Source organism: Salmo trutta, chromosome 17 (assembly GCF_901001165.1).
Source record: "Salmo trutta chromosome 17, fSalTru1.1, whole genome shotgun sequence".
Taxonomy (NCBI): Eukaryota; Metazoa; Chordata; class Actinopteri; order Salmoniformes; family Salmonidae; genus Salmo; species Salmo trutta.
In genome coordinates, this window is record NC_042973.1 from 44,026,968 (window position 1) to 44,053,223 (window position 26,256).

Genomic DNA, 26,256 nt, shown 5'->3' on the forward strand with positions numbered 1-26,256 from the left:
AAAGTGCCGCAATGTAATTGTTTGTTGTAAATAAAATAGCATTATCACAATAGATATATACTGTATGTTTCGCAATAAACAATTAAGTTAATCTTCCATTTTTATTTGCATCTAATGGCTTTTTAAACTGCTGAATAGTCCACGGAACGTTGATATGCCTACAAGTTAGCCTACTAATTTATTAATTTATATTTCTACTTAATGTATCAAACCTGATGATTCCGAAATTGGAAGGTTACTGTATCATTACCACTTACGTATTAATATGTATTTACACCTCAGACGGGAGGTGATTGGTTGCTGATGTTAGCTCAATAATTTAGCGCCTCAGTGGTTGTTCACAGGGGTCAATGTACACGGCAGCTGCATATTCGCTCATCATAATTAGTAGCCTATATGAAAATAAACATTGATATATAACCATTATATACACATATAACAATTAATACAAATATTTAATTTCCTAAATGTTTTGGGGGTTGATGGGTTTTTTAGACTGCAGATTGCGCAGCGCCTAGCAATTCCGACCCTCGTGAACAAGCCGAGGTTATATAGTCTCGCGATCTATCACCTTAGTTGCTCAACAGTCAAAACAAGGGATTACAGTTTGGCCTCTTTTAGTGACTGTCCGGGGAAAATGGCTGTCACTATTACTGTAATCAGTCGGTCACCAATCTAGCAAAAAATATTTATTAGGAATTTGTTTAGTTTACTTTCGCTTTCGGATAAAACTCAGACAACAATGAATCCCAAGAGGTAAGGAGCGTCATGCTATAGTTAGCGGGCTACTTCAGGCAGTGAGGTAACGAGATTTAGCTAGCGTGGGCGTAATTTTATCCTGCCAACTAACGTTAACGCTAGCTACAAGTTTACTGGTTAAACCTGTTCGATAGCGAGCTAGCAGTTTATGTTTGTCTAAACTGTCTTCATTGCTTGCTAGCATGAGTCATAACCTAGCGGTCAAACACGGAAATTGTTCCAATTGTTTTTTTTCATTCATTTGGGGATTTTAGAACCACTTCAAACAAGGTCTGTTTGTTTTTCATGTAACGTTAGCTATAGTATGTTTTCCCTGGCGTGACGTTTTGATAACCGTATAACTCTATCTCAGACAAGGTGACTTATCAATATATTCGGCTTTATTTACTCTCAGATTCGAAAATTCTAATTAGCATCAAAGTAGACATAAGACTATAGCCCTTGATCATGACTCTTAGTTCCATACACGAGTCATTGGTTGAAGGCGTCTTGTAGGGGGGGGGGGGGGTGTTTTGTTAAGCGCCACGACGCCCGGTCTGAACATTAACACGCAACGCTTTCGGTGCTGTTTTGGAAGCATATAGACCTTGGGTGAGAAATCATTTTTTTTAAGTTTAAATTGATACGTACCTTTTTTTTATAGGGTTAGTGTTCCCAATGGCCTTATTTCCATGTTACATCGCTTGTTTACGGAGAACAGTCAGAAGGACCGAGTGTACTAACGTTACCTGTGTCAATTAGCTATATTCTTGCGTCTCTGAACACCTATGTGTAAACAGAAGACAAACGCCACACATTTGTTGTCACTGAAAAATACTGCCGGCTGTAACTGTGTTAAAACATCGTACAGTAAGTGTGTATTTTGTATTTGTGAAATTATTTTGATGTGATATGAAAGTAGAATGATCTATGTTTCCAGAACCGTACCGCGAGTCAATCTATTCACGTTTAGATGGAGTATTTGGCTGTTCTGGCTCCCAGAACCAATTTGCCCTTTAAACAGAACATGTAACATTATTTTCCTTTCGTCGAATATTGGGCTAACAGGGCTCCAAATCCCTGCAAGCTCCTGCACTTAATAGCTGACACATCTAAGAGGTTCAGTCTAGCCAGCTAGTCATGTCACATCAATGTTTTCAGTTACCCATTTGGTAAATAACTTAGCTACCTCTTCTCAAGTTATTCCATGTCTAGCTAACTAACTTGGCTAGCTAACAAACAATGGGCCCATCTAGCTAGCTTGGTGGTGGTACTACTACTGTAGCAAGCTTGTTATTTTTAGTAAAGTCTAATTTGGCTAGATAGAGAGTAAGTTTGTTACATTTCCCAATAGAAGGCTTTTGATGTTGCGTTCCATTTTAAATTGTTTACATTTCTTCAACTAATGTGAAGAGGACAACAAACGTGTATGTTTTGTATTAACAGGACTTCATGAGTGCTGATGGTGGAGATTCCCTATTGACACCTCTAACTACTTACCTGTGATGGCTGAATGTCCACATTTAGATGACAACTCAAGCGACACTGAGAACTGGGAAAGTAATCTTCACAGACACTCAAGGTGATAAACTAGCACTCATTAGGGAAGAGTACTGTTTTGCTTCTTACAAAAATAATTGTAGAACAAGGACATCGCTTTAGAAAGACTTCTGAATGTGCCTGATTGTTCTTGATTGTTCAGCATTCAAGACAACTGTCCAGTACCATTTTATATACAGTGCCTTCAGAATGTATTCACACCCCTTGACTTTTTCCACATTTAGTTGTTACGGCCTGAATTTAAAATTTATTACACTTTTACAAATTAATTTAAAATGAAAACTCAAATGTCTTGAGTCAATAAGTATTCAACCTTTTTGTTATGACAAGCCTAAATAAGTTCAGGATTAAACATTTCAGTACTGAGTCACATAAATTGCAAGGACTCACTCTGTGTGCAATAATAGTGTTTCAATTTAATTTATTTTTTATTTACAATGTTGGCAGGACAAAAACAAATTCTTATTTACAATGACCGCCTACCAGGGAACAGTGGGTTAACTGCCTTGTTCAGAGGCAGAACGACAGATTTTACATTGTCAGCTCAGGGATTCGATACAGCAACCTTTGGCCCAACGCTCTGCCACCCCAGTTTAACAATTTTTGGATGAAAACCTAATTGCTGTACCACACATACAGAAAATTGTAAGGTCCCTCAGTCGAGCAGTGCATTTCAAACAGATTCAACCACAAAGACCAGGGAGGTTCTCCAATGCCTCAGTAAAAATACCCAATGCCTGGGTAAAAATAGAAAAAAAAGCAGACATTAAATATCCCTTTGAGCATGTTGAAGCTATTAATTCCACTTTGAATGGTGTATCAATACACCCAGTCACTACAAAGATACAGGCATCCTTCCTAACTGTTTCCGGAGAGGAAGGAAACCACTCAGGGATTTCACTATGAGGCCAACAGTGACTTTAAAACAGAGTTTAACGGCTTGTGATGGGAGAAAACTGAGGATGGCGCAGTTACTCCACAATACTAACTTAATTGACAGAGTGAAAAGGAAGCCTGTACAGAATACAAATATTCCAAAACCTACATCTTGTTTGCAACAATGCACTAAAGTAATACTGCAAAGAACGTGATGAAGCAAGTCACTTTTTGCCCTGAATACATAGTGTTTGGGTCAAATACAACACATTACTGAGTACCACTCTCTATATTTTCAAGTATAGTGGTGACTGCATCAGGTTATGAGTATGCTTGTAATCGTTAAGGGCTGGGGAGTTTTTCAGGATAAAAAAATCAACCGAATGGAGCTAAGCACAGGCAACTCTTGCTCGACGCCCGAAACACATTGAAACGGCTGTGCATACATACACACCACCTCATTATTGCAGTCCTACTAAGACTAATATTGCGTTCTAGAGAGGACTGGCATGAGCATGAAGCATCGTATTTGCTTATCAACTTAGCCTATAAAAGGCTTATTTTGTTTGAATGTAGACGTGTAGGAGCTAGAATATTTCTGCCGTGCGCCGCTTTGACAGGTCCCATGTGGCACACTCTACGCTGATAAGTCTATTCTTTGCTGTGTTATATAGCCCTATTGGATGAAACTAATATTACTAGAGACGTTGGTTAAGTAATTATCCAAGCATGTGCATTATTCCAGATGACGAGTCAGTTTCCAAACTGCCCCATGGTAATTTAAAAATTTTCTGCTGGACAACTGGAGGTTTTTATTTGAGATGTGACGATATTTGGCTGCCAAATGTATAGGTGTTCCCATAATATTTTAAAATTGAGGAAGTGTCATTATTTTACTTATCCATGGTAGACGTCCTTCCTAACAAAAATGACCCCCCCCCCCCACCCACCCCAAGTGAACTTGCCATTAACAAAACGTTTAGCGGGGATGCCCTGCTTTAAGATCTATTGCCTTAGGACATCAACAGCCGGCTGTGGTTTCATTTTAAATAAGCTGTAGGTACAATAGGCCTACTTTTTATTGCACATTTAGGCCTAATTAAACAGACTAATTTGGCAATATTTAACTTCAATTCACTGGCACTATGTAAAATAGCTTAGCCATACTCAGTGATAGCTTAATATATAGTTTTAGTGAACTTACTAGGCATTGCAAGACAAGATATTGCGATGTAGATGACCAATGTGTAGATGACCAATATATAGCCTATGTGCACGGTTCCGACTGTCTGCCGGCACCTCCTCTTGCTGGCTTGCCTGCTCTTTCTTTTCTCAAAGAAAGGTGTGTTCAGTCTTTGGCCTGTTGTGTGTAGAATAGCTCAGCCTACTCATTGATAGCCTCTACTTTTAGTGAATTCACGAGCCATTGCGAGATGCAGCACTGCCTACAGTTCCTAAATTGACATAATCTGAAAGGCTGCTCAGCAAGGAAGAAGCCACTGCTCCAAAACCGCCATAAAAAAAAAGCCAGACTACGGTTTGCAACTGCACATGCGGACAAATATCGTACTTTTTGGAGAAATGTCCTCTGGTCTGATGAAAATAATAGAACTGTTTGGCCATAATGACCATTGTTATATTTGGAGGAAAAAGGGGGAGGTTTGCAAGCCGTAGAACACCATCCCAACCGTGAAGCACGGGGTGGCAGCATCATGTGTGGGGGTGCTTTGCTGCAGGAGGGACTGGTGTGCTTCACAAAATAGATGGCATCATGAGGGAGGAAAATGATGTGGATATATTGAAGCAACATCTCAAGCCATCAGTCAGGAAGTTAAAGCTTGGTCGCAAATGGGTCTTCCAAATGAACAATGACCCCAAGCATACTTCCAAAGTTGTGGCAAAATGGCTTAAGGACATCAAAATCAAGGTATTGGAGTGGCCATCACAAAGCCCTGACTTCAATCCTATAGAAAATATGTGGGCAGAACTGAAAAAGTATGTGGGAGCAAGGAGGCCTACAAACCTGACTCAGTTACACCAGCTCTGTCAGGAGGACTGAGCCAAAATTCACCCAACTTATTGTGGGAATCTTGTGGAAGGCTACCCAAAACATTTGACCCAAGTCAAACAATTTAAAGGCAATGCTACCAAATACTAATTGAGTGTATGTAAACTTCTGACCCACTGGGAATGTGAAGCTGAAATAAATCATTCTCTCAACTATTAGTCTGACATTTCACATTTTTAAAATAAAGTGGTGATCCTAACTGACCTAAGACAGGGATTTTTTTTACTATGGTTAAATGTCAGGAATTGTGAAAAACTGAGTCCCCCCCCCCCCCCCCCGCTTCCTCCCTGCCTCACTAGTTTTCTCTTTCTTTGCTGTGAAAGATGCAAGAATTTGTTTTCGGAATTAGCCTATGTCAACTACTCCTCTCCTCCATTGCATAAATACGTAATCTTAGGCTTTGAGTCGATTGTTTCAGGTGATAATAAAACATGTTTTGATTCGTTTTTCCTAAACTTGTTTCTCCAACTTTATAGCAAGTCAAGCTAGCTTGTACTGCAGCAAGCTAGCTGAACGCTAGGCTAGGTTGAAGATACCATTGTAGCTAGCGACCTCCACCTAAAATTATGATAAAGAAAACGTCATTACCATCAAACTTGAAACGGAAGGCAATACTCATGTAATACACATTGGCTGCTAAGCCAATTATATTATTTAACACTATTAAAATAGTACTCACTTATAGGAATGGGTAATTGTTTACAAGTTGTTAGCTATCCCATAAAGCCATTACTGAAAACCACAAATCTTTTTATTCCAGTGTGAATTCGGGCTGTAACACATGTGAAATAAGTCAAATGTGTTTTGTTTCAGGAATTTACTTGCATTCTGGAAATATTACAAGTATCTATGAATGTGTACATTTCTGTATTGTGTCAGAGCCCATGTTTCTCAAGTAGATGCGTATCGAATCGTCTTGAAAGGGAAAGATGCACAATAGGGGATTTAAAATGCGTAATTCTGTTACCAAGTCGGTAACAGAATGAATGCAACTGAATTGGCTAAAATGGGAATTAATACTAGTCACAAAGCACAGCTCAAGGTGTCCTGTCATAGCTGACACCCCATTCTTTCTGCAGACATCTTTGAATCTTCATTTGGAGTAGATATTTAAGAGTTTTTGGAAAACGTGGTCACAAACTGAGGGAGATTTTACTGTCATTCTGTTACTAAAATGTACATCTACACTGTTCTTTGAGTAAATGGGTAGTTGATGTGCCACAGCTTCTTTTTCACTCCAATGTGTCAAAAACACTTTTAATTTGTGAAAAGTTTTATTGTATGGTTAAGAAGATACTGCTCAGTTTGGATCATCTGCAGACACATACAATGAATAAACATTTTATACATAATTTTTGCGCTAAACTAGGGGTTAGTGTTAGAGATTAGGGTTAAAGTTACATTTAGGAGTTAGGTTTAAGGGTTAGCTAAAAAAGGTCAAGGTTAGGGGAAGGGTTAGCAAAAATGCATAGTAGCTAAAAAGTAGTAAGTATTCGAACTCGCAGCTAGAAGTTTGCGTTAAACGCCCAACCGACCAACCACCCTACTTTTGTTTTTTCCCTTTTTCCCTGTCTTACGTAACCATACCAAACGTAACATACTCATTTGGGTATCCCGGATTTACTTTTACTATGTTGTATTTAGTAGACCAGGATCACCACAGACAACGTTTCAAATGAGAGCTTTTTAGGGTGTGGCTACTGTCTTTTTGACACACTCGGATGCATATTGTGGACTGTTAATCATGTCATACACTTCCTTAAAGTGGTTGTTCAGGCTTTTGGCAATGAAGCCCTTTGTCTACCTCCCCCAGAGTCAGATTAACTTGTGGATACTATTTTTGTCTCGGCGTCCAGTATGAAGGAAGTTAGTGGTTTTCCATGGAAGATGGCAAGGGGAAATTACATTTTGGAAGCCATTCATTTTCAATGGAGGGAAGCGAAGTGGTCGTGGGACCATTGGGTGACGTGAAGAAGCTGAACTTGTACCATAAGGCTATTGACCAATCGACACTCACTTTATATTTTCAATCCCCTACTGGATTGGCCGTTACCTCTCACTGTCTAGCCTGCTTGCTAGCACCCACATGGGGGTGAAGCTAGCATGGCTATCCGAATTATCATGTTCAAAGGAAACCCACAGTTGGAGGTAGTTTTGCGAGCCAATGCTAATTAACGTTAGCCACCTAGCTAGAATTCGTAACATGTTTTTTGCAAATTCTTAACATATCATACAATTTGTAACATCATAAGAAATGGGTGATGGATATCCACAAATTAATATGTACCATATGAAATGCAACGCATACTATACTGAACAAAAATATTAAAATGACAATTTCAATGATTTTACTGAGTTTACAATTCATACAAAGAAATCAGTCAATTGAAATAAGTGAATTGGGCCCTAATCTATGGATTTCACGTGACTGGGCAGGGGCGCAGGCATGGGTGGGCCTGGGAGGGCATAGGCCCACCCACTGGGGAGCCAGGCCCAGCCAATCAGAGTATGTTTTTCCCCACAAAAGGTCTTTGTTACAGACAGAAATACTCAGTTTCATCAGCTGTCCGGGGGGCTGGTCTCAGACAATCCCACAGGTGATGAAGTCAGATGTGGAGGTCCTGGGCTGGCGTGGTTACACGTGGTCTGCAGTTGTGAGGCCGGTTGGATGTACTGACGAATTCTCTAAAAGATGTTGAAGGCAGTTTATGGTAGAGAAATTAACATGAAATTCTCTGGCAACAGCTCTGGTGGACATTTCTGCAGTCAGCATGCCAATTGCACACTCCCTCAACTTGAGACATCTGTGGCATTGTGTTATGTGACACAACTACACATTTTTAGTGGCCTTTTTTCTCCAGCACAAGGTGCACCTGTGTAATGATCATGCTGTTTAATTAGTCTTAATATGCCACACCTGTCAGGTGGATGGATTATTTTGTCAAAGGAGAAATGGTCACTAACAGGGATGTAAACTAATTTGTAGAATACATTTGTGAGAAATAAGCTTTTAGTGCGTATGGAACATTTCTGGGATTTTTTTTATTTCTGCTCATGAAATATGGGGCCAACACTTAAGTTTTTATATTTTTGTTCTGAATAAATTGAGTTTCCTGTATTTACGCACATAATCATACAATAAGCTCTGAGACCAGGTTGCTGTAGTTGTAATCTTACCTCTGGATGGACTTCTCACTCCTGTGATTCTCAACCAAAGCCCTTATCTGGGGAATCAATCATTTATATGAATCTCTAGCTCAAATTAAATTTGTATTAATATCAACAAACCGAACACATTTTTACCACATATTGGCATTGTAATCTACAGCCAAGTAAAATCCAGAGGTCAATTGGTGCTCTGTCATGTTCATCATTCGCAAATCAGCAATTTTACTTAATCAGCCAAGCAATTCTGCTGAAGACAATCGTGTCGAGTCGGAAAAGGCTATATAAGGACACGCCTGACGCCCAAACCGACATGTCATTTTAGAATTCATCACAATGAGGTTAAGGTAAGGGTCCGTTTTAGGTTTTTGCTAGTGGGTTTAAGCGTAACCTGTGTCCTTATAGTCTTCCCCTGTCGAGTCAGGCAATATCAGGACAGTAGACTGGGAGGTCGCACTACGTCAGAAGGGCTGCTCTGTGAGTCTGATTCAGTGTCGTGTAAAAAGCGCACAGCCATTCATTTCTACGGGTCTCCCTGTCTGAACCGAATGACTGGTCCTCGCTTTTTTTTCTTCCAATTGGGGCGATAATTTTACTGCTAGCAAGTTGAACAGTCTACGGAATAATGCTGAAGTTCGAATGTAATGCCCAAGGATGCTAAACCGACTGGCAAGGCTGCATTGTTCGGAGGAGCCCAAGTCCTTTGTGCTTTTATTCCTCAGCTCGTCCCGTGCTGCTTTGTCTTTAATTTGCCGTGCGATACAAACGGGTAGGTTTGCGAAGCATCCTATCCATTGCATTTATTTATAGCATATGTTGATAACCTATGTTTTTGTAAATATTTATTTCAATGGTCGGCTTTTTTGTGGCCGGCTTTTTTTTTTTGTGGCTTTCCCACGCATTCTTATGAATGGCAAGAGGAAAAGAACCAAGACTACGCGTGTCTTTTTTTAAATGAATGTGTCCTTTCATGGGGTTTGCCGATCAGGACGCATAATAGGGTTTACCTTTTGGAGGGTTAAACCCCCGACACTAGCGTGCATTCTCTCTGTTTTAATATCATAGGGAAAGTGTCAGCAGTGCCCTAAATTATTGATGGGACCCTTTTCTTTAAGTAACGGGACTCAATGCTGCAGACGCTTATTTATAACACCAGTTTATCTGTGCTTTGTCTCCATGATCACAGTCATAGTAATCGTCTTAAAATGACTAAACATTGCAATTTGCATTTGATCATTTCGTGGAAATCAATGCCTTTTCCAAGAGGTTATGTGAGATAATAGCAGCAGCCATTGAGTTGATATGTGGATGGATATAGCTTTGCATTTCTGCCTGCATGAAAGATGAGCTCTATCGCTTTCGCTGACCCTTTGTTTGTTAATCCTGCCAGACTTGCCTTATTCATGCACTGGGGGAAGATTTGTTATATACATATATTTTTTTAAATCTGGTCACCAAACTTTTCCTGTTTTGACATTCTACTTTATATTCAGAATTGCAGTTATGCTAAAGGAACCAAAATATTGTAGAATAGAAAGAGGGATTGATACTGATTCATGTTTGAAAAAGGCTCCATATCTAGTGCTGATTCTACATTCAAGCTCTTAATCACATTCCCCAACCTGATGAGAATCATTACTCTCTATTGAAGAGTCTCTTTTTGAGATTTCATATGAGCCTGTAGAGCAATTGTATGCTCCATGTCAAGAACTGTCTTTCGATAATAAGAGCCTTTTTCAATACGTTTTATGAAGTCCACAAGTCATGTGAGGACACAAGGGATGTACATTTAGTCCTGTCATTGTTGTTTTTATTTACATGGCTGAAGGTCTCATGGCAGTACCGAATGCAGGTGCAGTAACGAGGACAAGCTGCACAAAGATCAGGGGACGCACAAAGATCAGGGGACCCACATACTGTTAGGCAGGTCTGCTTGTCCCTGACCTGCATACAATATGATTAGAACTTACCATTTCTGGACCAGTCAGTAGCATCCATTCAGCTGCTGTCGAAATGTAGACAATTATTTGTTTCAATAAGCGTAAACACTATGAACAAGAGATTTCATAATATTACATATTACAATCAGCCCAATCTTTCCACATCTTTAAAAAAAATTTTTTTTACGACATTGTCTGCTGAAATGAAGTTGTCCACGTGTAGTGGAATGACTTAGATTTTTCCTACTCAGTCAGTGAGCCATCTCTCTCACTCTCTGGGACTTCATCAGTGGAGGTGGCGCCTCAGTCAGACATTGTTAACGGTTGACTGGGTTGAATATTTCTATCGGGAGCTAGAAGGTGGATGGATGTCGTCCATTTGAGGAGCTATAAGGGCAGCTTCTGTAGAGCTCTCCCGTCTTTGAGAGTTCCTCTTTTGTGCTGCTCTCTCCAGTCCATTCACTTTAGCCTCATCATATTTGATAATCACTTCCCTCGGGAGGGACGCCCTCTTTATTAGGGAGACCTGCTGCATGGCATGCTGGTCAGGCTAGACAGACCAGACCGTGTGAGAGAGCTTTCAGAGGTAAAGTGGCTGCCACAGATAACATAACAGCTCTCGTGGATGCTTTCGGCTTCTCTGCCTGTCTAAATGAGATGACCAGTTTCTCTACAGATAGGCTCTTTTGCGATGGATAATAGCACTATTATCTTATGGAAGTATTTTTGTAATGATTTCAAGAAGGTGTGTTTAGTACTTCATGGTACTTTAATATTTCATATTTTACCAATGCCACTCCAAGAGGAGTAATAGTCCTATTTATGTGGTCTTTCACTCCCTAATGGGTTTCTGAAAGTATAGGGATGCAGACTGCAAGCAGTAGTGTTGTATTGGCCATCTTTCTACAGCAGTCTGCGCTGCTATTTTTTTTCTCTCTCACAGAGGGTTCATATGAGTTTACTGCAGGCTTTTACCCACTTCTCTGCAGAGAAGCATACAAAATACTCCCTTTCCCCCTCCGTACTCGTGTGTCTGACTGTGTGTGTGGTGTGCTCCTCTCAGTGCCCAGCCCCTCGTCCCAGTCCCTCAACTAGAGGCCGACCTGGTCAACATGAACCTGCATAGCGCCAGCGGAGGCCTCGAACGCTGCAGGGACAGTGATCGCCGGAGGTCTAGCGACCGCTCCCGAGACTCCTCCCACGAGAGGGGCGAGGGTCAGCTGACCCCTTGCATCAGGAACGTCACCTCGCCCACCCGACAGCACAACAGCGGTGAGTACTCCATTACTGCTTTGAGACCACACAGGGTGCTTGACGCAACACTGGCATAACAAGGCTTTCTCATGCCTCCGGTACAGCTGTGAGATTGAGTCCCTTTCTAACTACATACAAGCAGTGACTAAATCAGAGCTCTCAGAAATGTGGTTTCATCGTGTTGAAATCGCCTTAAAGCCTCACCCAGAGGCGGAGCCAGGTAGTCACACTACTCCTACTCAGTCTGTACCCACTCAGGGAATTAAGCCAATAACTGAACCGAATTATGTTTAAATTGCAACAGTAAGAGTTGAATAATAGTCTTGAAAGGAAAGCATTTCGACTCTGGCAAAAGCTTTCAATTACTTGACCAGCGTTAACATTGTCCCTTTTCATCCAGTGTGATGAGACAGTTGGCACCTTAATTACGGTACTCTGCCTGTCTGTGTCTCCCAGATCGTGAGCGGTGCGAGGGTGGTTCTTCCTCCAGGTCGTCGAGTCCTCGGCCCCCCAGGGCCTTAATCTCCGTGGGGCCCAGCTGCATCGCAGCGAGCAGGAGCAGCCTTTTCAATACTGAGACCCACTGTAAGAGTCTGGGCCATGGACACGTGCACGGTCCCTGTGACCACCTCTACGTCTATGAGAACGCAAAGGAGGGGACACGCACATTACGGACCGCCGAGAGGGTCACTCTGATAGTGGACAACACCCGCTTCCTGGTGGACCCGGCCATCTTCACCGCCCAGCCCAACACCATGCTGGGAAGGTATAAAGCATAATATTGTATCGCTACAAATTCAAGTGGCATCTTAACGGGATATTAAAACAAATTAATTTCAAACCGGATGTTTTCTTCTTTCATAGAATGTTTGGATCCGGGAGAGAATACAATTTCACTAGGCCCAATGACAAAGGAGAGTTTGAGGTGGCAGATGGAATCAGCTCAACGGTTTTTAGAGCCATCCTGGTAAGACATCTGACTTTATAATGAGATCTCATTCACGTCTGATAATGTCATCGTTTTTCACCTAATGTACCCAGAGACAGGTTGGTATTGACGAAGTGAAGGATTACGCTGCTGTGTTATTAATCTTCATGACTGGAATGGGAAAGGCATTCTCTCACAGATTCAATATCCATCCCCTATTTATTTTATTAGGAAGAAGAATAGGCACTCAGGTCAGAACACTATCTTTCTAAAACAAAGACCTTGATTATGGCACCAAATTGAAAGGATACTTTGGGATTTTGACGATGATGATCTACTTCCCCATAGTCAGTTGAACTCGTGGATACCATATTTATGTCTGTGTCCAGTATGAAGGACATTAAGAGGTACACTACATGACCAAAAGTATGTGGACATCTGCTTGTTGAACATTTCATTTCAAAATCATGGGTGTTAATATTGGGTTGGTCCCTCCTTTGCTGCTATAACAGCCTCCACTCTTCTAGGAAGGCTTTCCACTAGATGTTGGAACATTTCTGCGGGGACTTGGTTCCATTCAGCCACAGAAGCATTAGTGATGTTGGGCGATTAGGCCTGGTTTGCAGTCGGTATTCCAATTCATCCCAAAGGTGTTCGATGAAGTTGAGGTCAGGGCTCTGCAGACTAGTCAAGTTCTTCCACACTGATCTCATTTCTGTATGGACCTCGCTTTGTGCACGGGGCATTGTCATGCTGAAACAGGAAAGGGCCTTCCTCAAACCGTTGCCACAAAGTTGGAAGCATAGAATCGTCTAGAATGACATTGTATGCTATAGCGTTAAGATTTCCTTTCACTGGAACTAAGGGGCCTAGCCCGAACCATACAAAATGGTCCCAGACTATTATTCCTCCTCCACCGAACTTTACAGTTGGCGCTATGCATTGGGGAAGGTAGCGTTCTCCTGGCATCTGCCAAACCCAGATTTATCCGTTGGACTGCCAGATGGTGAATTGTGATTCACCACTCCAGAGAACGCGTTTCCACTGCTCCAGAGTCCAGTGGCGGTGAGCTTTACACCACTCCAGCTGACACTTGGCATTGCGCGTGATGATCTTAGACTTGTGTGCGGCTGCTCGGCCATGGAAACCCATTTCATGAAGATGCCGATAAACAGTTCTTGTGCTGACGTTGCTTGCAGAGGTAGTTTGGAACTCTGTAGTGAGTGTTGCAACCGAGGACAGACGATTCTTACGCGCTTCAGCACTCGGCTGCCCCGTTCTGTGTGCCTGTGTGGCCTACCACTTCGCGGCTGAGCTGTTGTTGCTCCTAGACGTTTCCACTTCACAATAATAGCACTTATAAACTCAGCAAAAAAAGAAACGTCCTCTCACTGTCAACCTCGTTTATTTTCAGCAAACTTAACGTGTAAATATTTGTATGAACATAACAAGATTCAACAACTGAGACAAGCTGAACAAGTTCCACAGACATGTGACTAACAGAAATTGTATGTGTCCCTGAACGGGGGGGGGGGTCAAAAGTAAGTCAATGCAGCTGGTGGCCACACCAGATTCTAAGTGCTGCAATGTATCTCCTCCTCATGGACCGCACCAGATTTGCCAGTTCTTGCTGTGAGATATTACCCCACTCTTCCACCAAGGCACTTGCAAGTTCCCAGACATTTCTGGGGGGAATGGCCCTCATCCTCACCCTCCGATCCAACAGGTCCAGACGTGCTCAATGGGATTGAGATCCGGTCTCTTCGCTGGCCATGGCAGAACACTGACATTCCTGTCTTGCAGGAAATCACGAACAGAACGAGCAGAACGAGCAGCATTGTCATGCTGGAGGGTCATGTCAGGATGAGCCTGCAGGAAGGGTACCACATGAGGGAGGAGGATGTCTTCCCTTTAATGCACAGCGTTGAGATTGTCTGCAATGACAACAGGCTCAGTCCGATGATGCTGTGACACTGGGGCGGTGTCGATCCAGCTCCAGAGTACAAGCCTCGGTGTAACGCTCATTCCTTCGATGATAAACGCGAATCCGACCATCACCCCTGGTGAGACAAAAACGGGACTCGTCAGTGAAGAGCACTTTTTGCCAGTCCTGTCTGAAGGGATGTGTTTATATGTATGTATGCATGTATGTATGTATGTATGCATATGTATGTGTGCATGCATGTTTCGTGAGCCAATGCTAACTAGCGTTAGCGCAATGACGAAGTCATGCTGGCAGATACCAATAGACTTTGTCATTGCGCTAATGCTAGTTAGCAATTCCACTGGCGATAGTTATCAACTTCCTTCAAACTGCACGCAGAGACACATTTTATCCATAACTTCATCTGACTCTGGGGAAGTAGATAAAGGGCCTCATTGCCAAAATTCTGAAGTATCCCTTTAATGTATTTATTAAATCCCATTGTGGAGTTATGGCCACAGATTTTGGAGTGGCCGTATGCATAGGGGTCAATACATTGTTTTTTTTTTAGCACATTATTGCGGCATCTTTCCTTATTATTCAAACACTTGTAGTGCGTTTGTATGCAGTTACTGTCAAGTGAAACGTTGACAAGTAAGCTCGTTTCCAAACATCTCCGCGGTTATCTATCTGACATTGTGTATTTTTGGGGAAGTGTGGAAATGCGGGGCAGATAATCTGTGCAGTGTTACGTAAGGCAGATTTTCAGGGATCAGAGCTACTAATACTGCACAACATGCTAGTGCTTTCATTTTTGTGTCCGTTCGCCCCGGCATTCCACTTAAGTCCAGAGACACAGGGCAGGCGAACAACCAGGTAATTGCATCTGTTTTTGTGTGTATCATAAGGTTTCTGGGCTTTATTTCAGTATCAGGGGCAGCTCTCTGTGTGCCTCAGAGGTAGTACTGTGTTCTAGCATGCCAGAGTAGCAATTTCACATCTGTATGCTTCTTTGTATCGGAGAGAGAAATGCTAATGTAGATGGTCAGGACTCAGATATGCTGCAAGCACTTCTGTTTGATTTCAAGGCTTACCTTGGATTTTCAGTATTGAATGTCTCGTAGTGGTGATCTGTTCTGTGATTGTGAAGAGCTCTTCTATCAAAGGCGACCCGACCATAATAGCAGGGAGAGAAAAAAACCCATGGTTGGCAGCATTAGCATTTAGGGCACAGAGCAAGCTAACAGCCGTTTCCGATGCTGTCTTGTGAATAGCTGCGTGTCGCTGTTGTTGCCTCAATACCTTTTATTTTCATCGTTATACTTGAACTCTGTCAATATTCCACTGGCTGTAAATAGCTCTGTGGGGGGGAGAGGGAGTGACGTCGCTGCCATTTGCTGTTGTCGGAAGGCTCTGTTCTGTGTGTGCGCAGACCAGCCTCAGTAATGGCTGCCTGTTTTGTTTTTCCCTGTGTGACTTTTTTAAATGGCAGGATTACTACAAATCTGGGATAATCTGCTGTCCTGATGGGATCCCCATTCCTGAGCTGAGAGAAGCATGTGACTACCTCTGCATCTCCTTTGACTACAGCACCATCAAGTGTAGAGACCTCAGTGAGTGTGTATATATTGTATGATGCCCTCTTTCCCCCTCATTGCTGTAAGTTGATAATGGGTTATTACATTTTAGGCAGAATATTCCTGTGTAATATTTCATGCCATATCATTCTGTATTAACTGCAATATTTAGCCTGTGTTAAGTGTTGTGAGGTTGTTTGATATGATGCACAGCTCTGAAACCAGGTCAATATTAGCCTACAGATTTGATGCAAGTCAGATGATCGCAGGTTTCCACAATGTGGGTCACTGACTGCTGTAGCCATTGATTGACATTGTTTGAAATGTGGATGAGTGCCTAGTTTTGTTGGCTTGCTGCGAGTGAGCCAGTGTGTGTGTGTGTGAGAACATGTACGGTGTATTCAGAGCCCTTCCCTTTTTTTAAATGTTACGTTACAGCCGTATTCCAAAATGGGTTAATAGAATTGATCAATCTACACACAATACCGCATAATGACAAATCTAAAACGGTTATTTTGATTTTTTGCAAATTAAAAAAAACAATTATTCAGACCCTTTGCTACAAGACTCGAAATTGCGCTCAGGTGCATCCTGGAGATGTTCCTACAACTTGATTGGAGTCCACCTGTGGTAAATTCAATTGATTGGACATAATTTGGAACGGCACGCAACTGTCTATGTAAGGTCTCACAGTTGACAGTGCATGTCAGCGCAAAAACCGAGCCATGAGGTTGAAGGAATTGTCCGTAGAGCTCCGAGACAGGATTGTGTCAAGGCACAGATCTGGGGAAGGGTACCAAAACATTTATGCAGCATTGAAGGTACCCAAGGACACAGTACCCTCTGTTCTTAAATGGAAGAAGGTTGGAACCACCAAGACTCTCCCTACAGCTGGCTGCCTGGCCAAACTGAGCAATCCGGGGGATAAGGGCCTTGGTCAGGGAGGTGACCAAGAACCCGATGGTCATTCTGACAGAGCTCCTGTGGAGATGGGAGAACCTTCCAGAAGGACAACCATCTCTGCAGTACTCCACCAATCAGGCCTTTATGGTAGAGTGGCCAGAAGGAAGCCACTCATCAGTAAAAGGCACATGACAGCCCGCTTGGAGTTTGTCAAAGGAACCTAAAGGACTCAGACCATGAGAAACAAGATTCTCTGGTCTGATGAAAGGAAAATTGAACTCTTTGGCCTGAATGCCAAGTGTCACGTCTGGAGGAAACCTGGCACCATCCCTACCGTGAAGCATGGTGGTGGCAGCATCATGCTGTGGGGATGTTTTTCAGCAGCAGTGACTGAGCGACTAGTCAAGATTGAGGGAAAGATGAACAGAGCAAAGTGAATAGATCCTTGACGAAAACCTGCTCCAGAACACTCAGGACCTCAAACTGGGGCAAGGGTTCACCGTCCAACAGGACAACGATCCTAAGCACACAGCCAAGCAACGCAGGAGTGGCTTCAGGACAAGTCTCAATGTCCGTGAGTTGCCCAGCCAGAGCCTGGACTTGAACCCAATCGAACGTCTCTGGAGAGACCTGAAAGTAGCTGTGCAGCGACGCTCCCCATCCAACCTGCCAGAGCTTGAGAGGATCTGCGGAGAAGAATGGGAGAAGCTCCCCAAATACAGGTGTGCCAAACTTGTAGAGTCATACTCAAGGCAGTAATCGCTGCTTCAAAAAGTACTGAGTAAAGGGTCTGAATACTTATTTAAAATTTTTTGCAAATGTGTTAAAAAAACTGTTTGCTTTTTTCATTATGGGGTCATGTGTGTAGATGGATGAGACGTTTTTAAATAAAGCTTTTACGTAACAATGTGGGAAAGGTAAAGGGGTCTGCATACTTTCTGAACACACTGTTTACATTTCAGCGCGAGAACTGGAGTGCGATCATCACATCACACATGTCCCATGATGCACTTTTCATGACCTTGTCCCACTGACACCACCCACTCCTATCTTCTAGGTGCACTCATGCACGAGCTGTCTAATGATGGGGCGAGGCATCAGTTTGAGTTCTACTTGGAGGAGATGGTGGTGCCGCTGATGGTCGCCAGCGCCCAGAACGGAGAGAGGGAGTGTCACGTGGTGGTCCTGACTGACGACGATGTGGTGGACTGGGATGAGGAGTACCCTCCGCAGATGGGAGAGGAGTATTCACAGAGTGAGTCAGGTCATTTGCCTCACTGGCTCTGTTGATCTAGTATATGTGGAATACTGCAGTACAAGCAAGCCATTTCAACAATCATCCATGAGTGGTTTATATCCTTGTGTAAAGAATTACCCTTGGCTATTTTTGACTGGTATGAGGTGTATCACTAATGTTAAAGGCCCAGTGCGTCAGTTCTGGACAAGAAGTTACTTACTGTAATGGTTTTTCCTTACAATGGTCAAAAATAAACAAGTTTCATCAGCTGTTATATGATACAAACCCTGGAAATACAGAATGAGTGCACTAGGCCTTTAAACCCAACACCTAATAGTTATGTATTGCTGAATGCCTGTGTGGTTTTACTTCTAATATGTATGACATTTACATTTTTCTTTACAGTTATATACAGCACAAAACTGTACAGATTCTTCAAGTACATAGAGAATCGAGACGTTGCCAAATCAGTATTAAAAGACCGAGGACTTAAGAAAATCAGACTTGGAATTGAAGGTATGCTGGATCATCACTGAATTTCCTTCTTCCACATGTCAATCAAGAAGTTTGCGTTCATGTCTTTACAATTTGATAACACTAAGCAAGTTCTTAAACCTGCAATAGTAATCCTGTAATTACCAGAATCACTCATTACTATTATGCAATCCTTTATAGGTCTTATTGCTACATTACAGCATGTGTTAATGTTACTAGAAGAGTAATAACCATGTTATTATACAGGTATAAGAACAACTCAATATCGCCTGAAGGGTTACCTCAATTGGGTAAAAAAAAGACTACAGTTTATGTATAAATATACTTATAATGCATGTATTTAATAGAAGGTATTTCGATGAAGTGTTTGAACAGAAAACATACAACTCCCATACTAAAATGTCTTTTTACCCTCCCAGGTTACCCCACCTACAAGGAGAAGGTGAAGAAGCGTCCCGGCGGCCGGCCAGAGGTCATCTACAACTATGTGCAGCGGCCCTTCATCCGCATGTCCTGGGAGAAGGAGGAGGGCAAGAGCCGCCATGTTGACTTCCAGTGTGTGAAGAGCAAGTCCATCACCAACCTGGCAGCCGCCGCTGCAGACATTCCCCAGGACCAGCTGGTCAACATGCACCCTGGCCCTCAGGTGGACGAACTGGACATCCAGCCTCAGCCAAGCTACCACTACGAGCCAGACCCAGACGCCCCCTCACCGGCTGTCTGAGACTGGGCCCCCCTCAGAGCACTGTAGTGATGAGCGAGTTTGACAGCAGAAACCAAATTTGCCTTTGCACTTCTTCTGCAGCCTTAAGGCAACAAAAAAACCTGGTGTATATATATTGTCAACAGCCTGGGAAGGAGTAGCAAAGCACACAGTAAACAATTGCCTCCTTGCACTGTTTTTTTTTTTAACTGACCAAAGGAGATCTTTTTTTAAATCAAGAATATTTGAAGATTGAATCACAAACTTGTCTGGGTAGTGGGTGTGGTGGTGCTGCTGTGAACAGTACTGTAGTTCCTAAAGGGTTTGGTTTTATCCACTTCTGCTTGCTCTCCCTGTTGATGTGGTGTGGGTGAGACTGTTACTACAGTAGTCTACCACCAGAGCCTCACTGTGATGCTTTGGCCTCAATAAAGATTTTTATTTAATATTCACTTTCATGACTCCATTTGATTTGAGCATGTGTTTTTCCTTATCACATTGCTGTATGTTTGCTTGTGCTGGAAAGGACCCAAGCTATGCTTACATGTTGTTCATTAGCTACTACTCCTTAGTCAATGGCGCATAAAGAGCCAATATGGTACAACATTGAATCTGTTCCAGTTGGAGAGAGCAAGCCTAACATTTGCACCTTGTCAGCCATCAAGCAGCGGTAACCGGGTCTAAAGGGACCAGTACTGCATGAGCATTAAGCTGAACATATACATTTGTTTTCCAAAAATGCTCAGTTGAATTCCATACCACAGCTATGGGCTGTTGGGCGCAACTCAGATTTCCTCCGAGGTCTCGTAATATTATAAACGTCATACGGCTGTCAGCCAATCAGGGCTTTAACTAGCATATTGCCTCCAATCCTTGTGCTGATGTTAACTGGCTGTCAGCTTAGTTGTTTCTCCTCACCACATTAGCAATGCAGTCTCCTGTTCTCTAGCTGACATTTTCTGCCACTGGATGGCAACATGATAAAAATATCCCCGCGCTGCACCAATAGGGTCAATGGAGCAAATCTTCTGAAATGTGACAAATTGCTTCCATTACATGCAATACCCTGAATGACTCACCCTCAGATTCATCAAGTGGGATTGTTTAGAACATTTTAAATACGGATACTACTTATTCATTAACACACTGCATCCGTTAAGCTCAAATACTTTAATTTAAATATTTTACTGCTGATACCATACACTCCTACCATGTATTCATTATGTACTGTAGTGTAAAAGCATCAAGACACTAAAGACATGTTTTCAATATAGAAATCCCTGGTAGGATAATGCACATTGAAAACGCTAACTGAATCATCCTTTGGGGAATGTCAATGGAAGAGTGCCCATCAGCAGGCAAGGGAGGGCCTGTATGCAGACACAGACAGGTACACTTTGAGGGGTCCTGTACCAGTCTTGAGTCCTACAGTGCCATGATACGCTGTAGTTGGCTAGCATGAGTCCTGTTGATATGACTGCATGGTCAATTCAGGGTTCTGTGGGCCTTAGGCCAACGATTCCAACAGAAGCGTCACAAGGGCCAGGGTAAGTCACTGAAGTCGACAGGGCCACCGAGGCCTGCGTCAGCCTCCAGGAGACTCATGATCACAGCCATGGCTGCCTCGTCGTTACTGGGGCTGCTGGAGCCTGGTTCATCCATGATGTCAATGCTGAGGTGTGAGTTGTCACCTAGAGGAGTGTTGAAGGAAAATGCTGTGGTTTTTCACCAGAAATATCACCTTTACTTGAAATGGGCAGGGATTCAGTGTTTGAAATTCTTAGAACATGTTATACCTTTGTGTGCACAGCTACTTACTCATAATAGACTGGTTGGAGTATGGGTATCCAATGGTGTCGGGGCCTCCTCGTAGCGTCCCTGCCGACGGAAGGTCTGGCGTTCCATTTTGAATCTGCCAGAACAAATAGGTCAGTGGTGGTCTACATAGAAGATCATCTTTCAACCACAGGACACAGGCCTAACTAAGTAAGCAACAGACAATCCTGGATCAAGCACAAGATCCAACCAATTAAAAATCAGTGCCAGACAGTGCTACTGGGAAAAAAAGAAAAATCCATCAATGACATCTTTCAACCATCCCAATGTTCTTTATCGTGTGGCTCCCTCAGACTCACTCTCTTGCCCCCTGGAGAGCAGTCTGGAGGAGGGGTGCTGATGTTCAGGGGGCTGGAGCCACAGCTGGAGGGGGTTGAGCCTCGGGTCCTGGCAGAGAGCAGAACAGACAGACAGCGCCATCAGACTAGGGCTCTGAGACAGTGTGAACAATTCAGCTGATGAACCTTCAGCTCCAGGTAATTCATCATAGCTGACATAGCCCAACTGAACAGACTCATTTCCAAAGCCCGTCACTTTCTTGATAAAGGGTGCATAAATATCTGAGAGCAGGGAATTCGCCCGCGAAGGGATGTGTACAGAAAAGTAAATCACCAAACAAGACAGGCTTCATGGTCTGGGTGTTATTCTTTTGGTTCTACAGCTATTAACAACCTGTCATCCATTTTCTGCCTTCACTCTCTCCATCTCTCACCTCTGAGTCTCCATCACCTCCTCTGCGATCATGCGACCGATCTTACCGGCACCTGCACGTGTTCCCCCGGGGATGCCTGGCACCGTCTGAAGGGCCCGTCTCCCTCCACCTGCAATCAAACATATCAATCACACTGACTGCTCCTAGACTGACTGAGATCATTGCATTTTCACATTTGATCCAACGCTCCTATTGTTACGAGATCTCAGATGTTTTGTCATTTCGTTCACGTAGATACAGTACATTTAATCAAAGAAAGCTATTCATTATAGCGTGTATCTTTGCGTACAGAGAGAATCAGCTGACAAATCTCAGATCTTGTTCCAAAGCCCTAAAGGAAGCCCCTCTGATATGTAGAAAAGCATGCCTTCTTTCGCATCATTCAATAAATGTCACCTTCTGACGTCAGCACACTGTCCATAGAGGCGAGAGTGGGAGAGACGGGAGACTGAGGATAGCTGGAGTCTGCACCATCCAGCACACTGCACCTAGAGATGGGGTCACACAGCAGCATCAGGACCAGTTTCAAGTACAAAAACAGAACAGCCACCGAATACGTACTGCCAGTTAGCTCTAAAACGATCAATGGAGCCCCAATGATATATGAACATTTAAGAGTATTTTTTCCAATGTAACCTTCGCCATAAATAGGGCGGTAGAGAGAAGGGTGACTTACGAGCCCACTGTGTTTGTGGAGACGATGTACTCCACCTCTTTGGTCCAGGGATTCATGAAACTGAACCAGCGGCTTCGCAGAGTGATGAAGGAGCCATCTTTAATCTTGAACTTATAACAGTTTGTGTTGATCTTTTCTCTCATCTGAAGCACTGTGAAACAAGATAACCAGGATGTAAGATCACAGAACAAAATGTGGTGACTAAATATAGTAAGATGTAAATCACAAATTAATGTTGTCACGCCAGACAGTTGATCCAATACCTTGTCTGTGACATTCTGCCAGGTGGCCAATATCATCCTGATGGAAATACTCGTAGAAAGAGGTGCCAAGAAGCTCCTGGGGTAAGTATGCAAGAATGGCTGTGGCCCTGAATAGAGAGCAAAGATAGAGTTTCTTATCTGTGCTGTTCTTTGTTTTTGAGAAGAGATCACTGAAGAGCCTTTAAATGGCAGCATTTCCTATGAACATTAAGCAGTTCACGGACATTTTTATGATAGTTTAAATTACCGCCATGAGTAATAATGGCCTGTGAGGTGTCAAGCTGTGAGCAGGAGATTCATTCATAAAATATACGGAGGCTGAACCTGCCTTGACAAGCCTATGTACGTAGGATAATCTTGGGTGAAGGGTGGTTGAAGAGGAGACATTTACTGACGATTTGTTGCCTCTTCACGTATTAGTTTAAACCATACTTCTAGAACGTGTGTTTTCTTGGCCAACTTGATGAACAACCAGCTCACATCTAATCATAAACCAACAGTGTCATAGTTAAATGAAGTTATAAGCTCCATCATCGTACCTCTGGTCAACAAAGACAAACTTCCCATCGATGGAGTGGCGGGAGACGTAGTCGGTGGGTTTGACACGGATGTCCTCGTGGGATGGCTGGGGGACGATGTGGGGATGCAGCCGGCCGATGGCCACCAGGCAGCTGAGGTTACAGCCCTCATTGTCGGGTTCGTTGTCATTGTCCAGGCCCATCTTGCTGGGCGGCCAGCTCTTCAGGTAGCCAGTACTGTGGATCGTGCAGAAGCTCTTGCGGTCAGCTATAGGTAGAAAAATAACCATTGTATGGGAGGAAATATATTTACAATGGTTATCTGTTTACGGGTGGTCCATGACTAAGTCAAGTCTAAATGACTGATTTAATGAGAAAACCACAAGCTAAGCAAACAAGTAAAACCAGCCATCTGAAATCAGTGGTCAATCAAGGGGAGAACAACGTTTTCCTAGATAAAATATTCATAAGTACTGAAATATTCAATGTGGGCGTCGCTGGACATTTGCATTCTGTTTTGCATAACCTGCACAGCTTTGCTTACTAAATGGTTTAAATCGCAGCACATTTTAAAAGAGATTATACAAAACCTCTTTTCACTTTTAAGCCAGTAGTTCTGAAAGTACCACTCAAGAGCACTAAAAGGGTGCCCGAAAACTGTGCACAATGTCATCACGTCATGTTGTCTTTAGTGTTTTGATGATTTTACACTACATAATGGTTTTCCTTGTTGGATATCCCCATTGACAACTGTATCAAATAGTATGTAATGAATACATGGTAGGAGTGTATTGTACCAGCAGTAAAATATTTGTCAAATTAAAGTATTTGTTTTGGATAGTATCTATTCTCCAAGACTTTGAGCTTAACAGATGCAGTGTGTTAATGATGCTAATGAATTTCGACTCCCAGGGTGCGATGCTCCACCCAGGGCTACTGGCTGCCTACTGCTAGAAAGCCCAGACAAACGCAAAGTAGTCTAAATATATTGCGGTCATAGCTAAGTTATGAATGCATTTCACATTACTTTTGGGTTGTTATATTATAATGCTCACATGAACGTCATGCTGAATATACGTTCGTGTCATTGTCACTCAATTATTCCAATTTAGTTGCTAGTAGATTAACGTAGCTTTTTTACAAATGTTTTGGAACTAAACCGCCCTTGCACTGCACTGCTTTGTAACACCTAGTGGTTTCGGTGGGCTGGTCCTAATCATCTGCTCTGTAAGCAAAATATTCCCATAGTTCACTTCTGGAGCCAGTTTTGTCATCAAGCTGTGGGCGTCAAGGTATGATGTTTTCGTTAGAAGAAGCCATGCTGTTGCCACTTTCTCTCCTCTTGCTTGCTTCTCAAAAGTGTCTCGCGCTGTGTCAGCTGCATGCGTAAGTGGCCTGGCTAGCTTACAAACAGTGGTGGAAAAAGTACCCAATTGTTATACTTGAGTAAAAGTAAAGATGCCTTAATAGAAAATGACTCAAGTAAAAGTGAAAGTCACCCAGTATAAATAATTTCAAATTGCTTATATTAATGCATTTTTTAAATACATTTACGGAAAGCCAGGGGCATGCTCCAACACTTAGACAGAATTTAGAGACCAAGCATGTGTTTAGTGATTCCGCCAGATCAGAGGCAGTAGGGATGACCAGGGATGTTCTCTTGATACAGTGATGGAAAAAATATTTGATCCCCTGCTGATTTTGTACGTTTGCCCACTGACAAAGAAATGATCAGTCTATCATTTTAATGGTAGGTTTATTTCAACAGTGAAAGACAGAATAACGACAAAAAAAATCCAGAAAAACGCATGTCAAAAATGTTATAAATTTATTTGCATTTTAATGAGGAAAATAAGTATTTAAGTATTTGACCCCTCTGCAAAACATGACTTAGTACTTGGTGGCAAAACCCTTGTTGGCAATCAGAGGTCAGACGTTTCTTGTAGTTGGCTACCAGGTTTGCACACATCTCAGGAGGGATTTTGTCCCACTCCTCTTTGCAGATCTTCTCCAAGTCATTAAGGTTTCAAGGCTGACGTTTGGCAACTCAAACCTTCAGCTCCCTCCACAGATTTCCTACGGGATTAAGGTCTGGAGACTGGCTAGGCCACTCCAGGACCTTAATGAGCTTCTTCTAGAGCCACTCCTTTGTTGCCTTGGCCGTGTGTTTTGGGTCATTGTCATGCTGGAATACCCATCCACGACCCATTTGCAATGCCCTGGCTGAGGGAAGGAGGTTCTCACCCAAGATTTGACGGTACATGGCCCCGTCCATCGTCCCTTTGATGCGGTGAAGTTGTCCTGTCCCCTTAGCAGAAAAACACCCCCAAAGCATAATGTTTCCACCTTCATGTTTGACGGTGGGGATGATGTTCTTGGAGTCATAGGCAGCATTCCTCCTCCTCCAAACACGGCGAGTTGAGTTGATGCCAAAGAGCTCCATTTTGGTCTCATCTGACCACAACACTTTCACCCAGTTGTCCTCTGAATCATTCAGATGTTCATTGGCAAACTTCAGACGGGCATGTATATGTGCTTTCTTGAGCAGGGGGACCTTGCGGGCGCTGCAGGATTTCAGTCCTTCACGGCGTAGTGTGTTACCAATTGTTTTCTTGGTGACTATGGTCCCAGCTGCCTTGAGATCATTGACAAGATCCTCCCGTGTAGTTCTGGGCTGATTCCTCACTGTTCTCATGATCATTGCAACTCCACGAGGTGAGACCTTGCATGGAGCCCCAGGCCGAGGGAGATTGACAGTTATTTTGTGTTTCTTCCATTTGCGAATAATTGCACCAACTGTTGTCACCTTCTCACCAAGCTGCTTGGCGATGGTCTTGTAGCCCATTCCAGCCTTGTGTAGGTCTACAATCTTATCCCTGACAT

The 26,256-nt window shown here is 42.9% G+C and overlaps 2 protein-coding genes across 7 annotated transcripts in view; one reads left to right on the forward strand and one right to left on the reverse strand.

Annotated features, from left to right (window-relative positions):
- The first annotated feature begins 555 nt into the window (after positions 1–555).
- On the forward strand, positions 556–19,820 carry LOC115152255 (BTB/POZ domain-containing protein 10). Of its 5 annotated transcripts, none has more exons than XM_029696926.1 (9): positions 556–756; positions 2,185–2,320; positions 11,411–11,619; positions 12,058–12,367; positions 12,466–12,568; positions 15,946–16,066; positions 17,991–18,188; positions 18,576–18,686; positions 19,085–19,820. In XM_029696926.1, exons 2-9 carry the CDS (start codon positions 2,244–2,246, stop codon positions 19,387–19,389), a joined length of 1,434 nt encoding a protein of 477 aa, XP_029552786.1. In that variant the 5' UTR covers positions 556–756; positions 2,185–2,243; the 3' UTR covers positions 19,390–19,820. The 5 variants fall into 5 exon arrangements, with proteins under 5 accessions (XP_029552786.1, XP_029552787.1, XP_029552788.1 ...); XM_029696927.1 differs by lacking the exon at positions 556–756 and adding an exon at positions 899–1,029; XM_029696928.1 differs by lacking the exon at positions 556–756 and adding an exon at positions 1,282–1,350.
- Positions 19,821–20,523: 703 nt separating this feature from the next.
- Positions 20,524–26,256, reverse strand: part of LOC115152254 (aryl hydrocarbon receptor nuclear translocator-like protein 1) — a 28,224-nt gene continuing 22,491 nt past the window's right edge. For both annotated transcript variants that reach the window (XM_029696924.1, XM_029696923.1), the window contains 8 exons: positions 23,395–23,641; positions 22,856–22,962; positions 22,593–22,743; positions 22,313–22,404; positions 21,917–22,025; positions 21,504–21,591; positions 21,187–21,280; positions 20,524–21,059 (listed from right to left, as the gene is read on the reverse strand). In XM_029696924.1, the coding sequence (XP_029552784.1) occupies positions 20,902–21,059; positions 21,187–21,280; positions 21,504–21,591; positions 21,917–22,025; positions 22,313–22,404; positions 22,593–22,743; positions 22,856–22,962; positions 23,395–23,641 (1,046 nt within the window). In that variant the 3' untranslated portion in view covers positions 20,524–20,901. The remainder of the gene's footprint in view (positions 21,060–21,186; positions 21,281–21,503; positions 21,592–21,916; positions 22,026–22,312; positions 22,405–22,592; positions 22,744–22,855; positions 22,963–23,394; positions 23,642–26,256) is intronic.

What these genes read in the sequence shown, in the direction of transcription:
- LOC115152255 (XM_029696925.1), top strand. Translation starts at nt 9,052, where the DNA reads ATGCCCAAGGATGCTAAACCGACTGGCAAGGCTGCATTGTTCGGAGGA. An exon ending in TTGCCGTGCGATACAAACGG is followed by an intron (nt 9,177 to 11,410) that starts GTAGGTTTGCGA and finishes TGCTCCTCTCAG; the next exon opens with TGCCCAGCCCCTCGTCCCAG. An exon ending in AATCAGACTTGGAATTGAAG is followed by an intron (nt 18,687 to 19,084) that starts GTATGCTGGATC and finishes TTACCCTCCCAG; the next exon opens with GTTACCCCACCTACAAGGAG.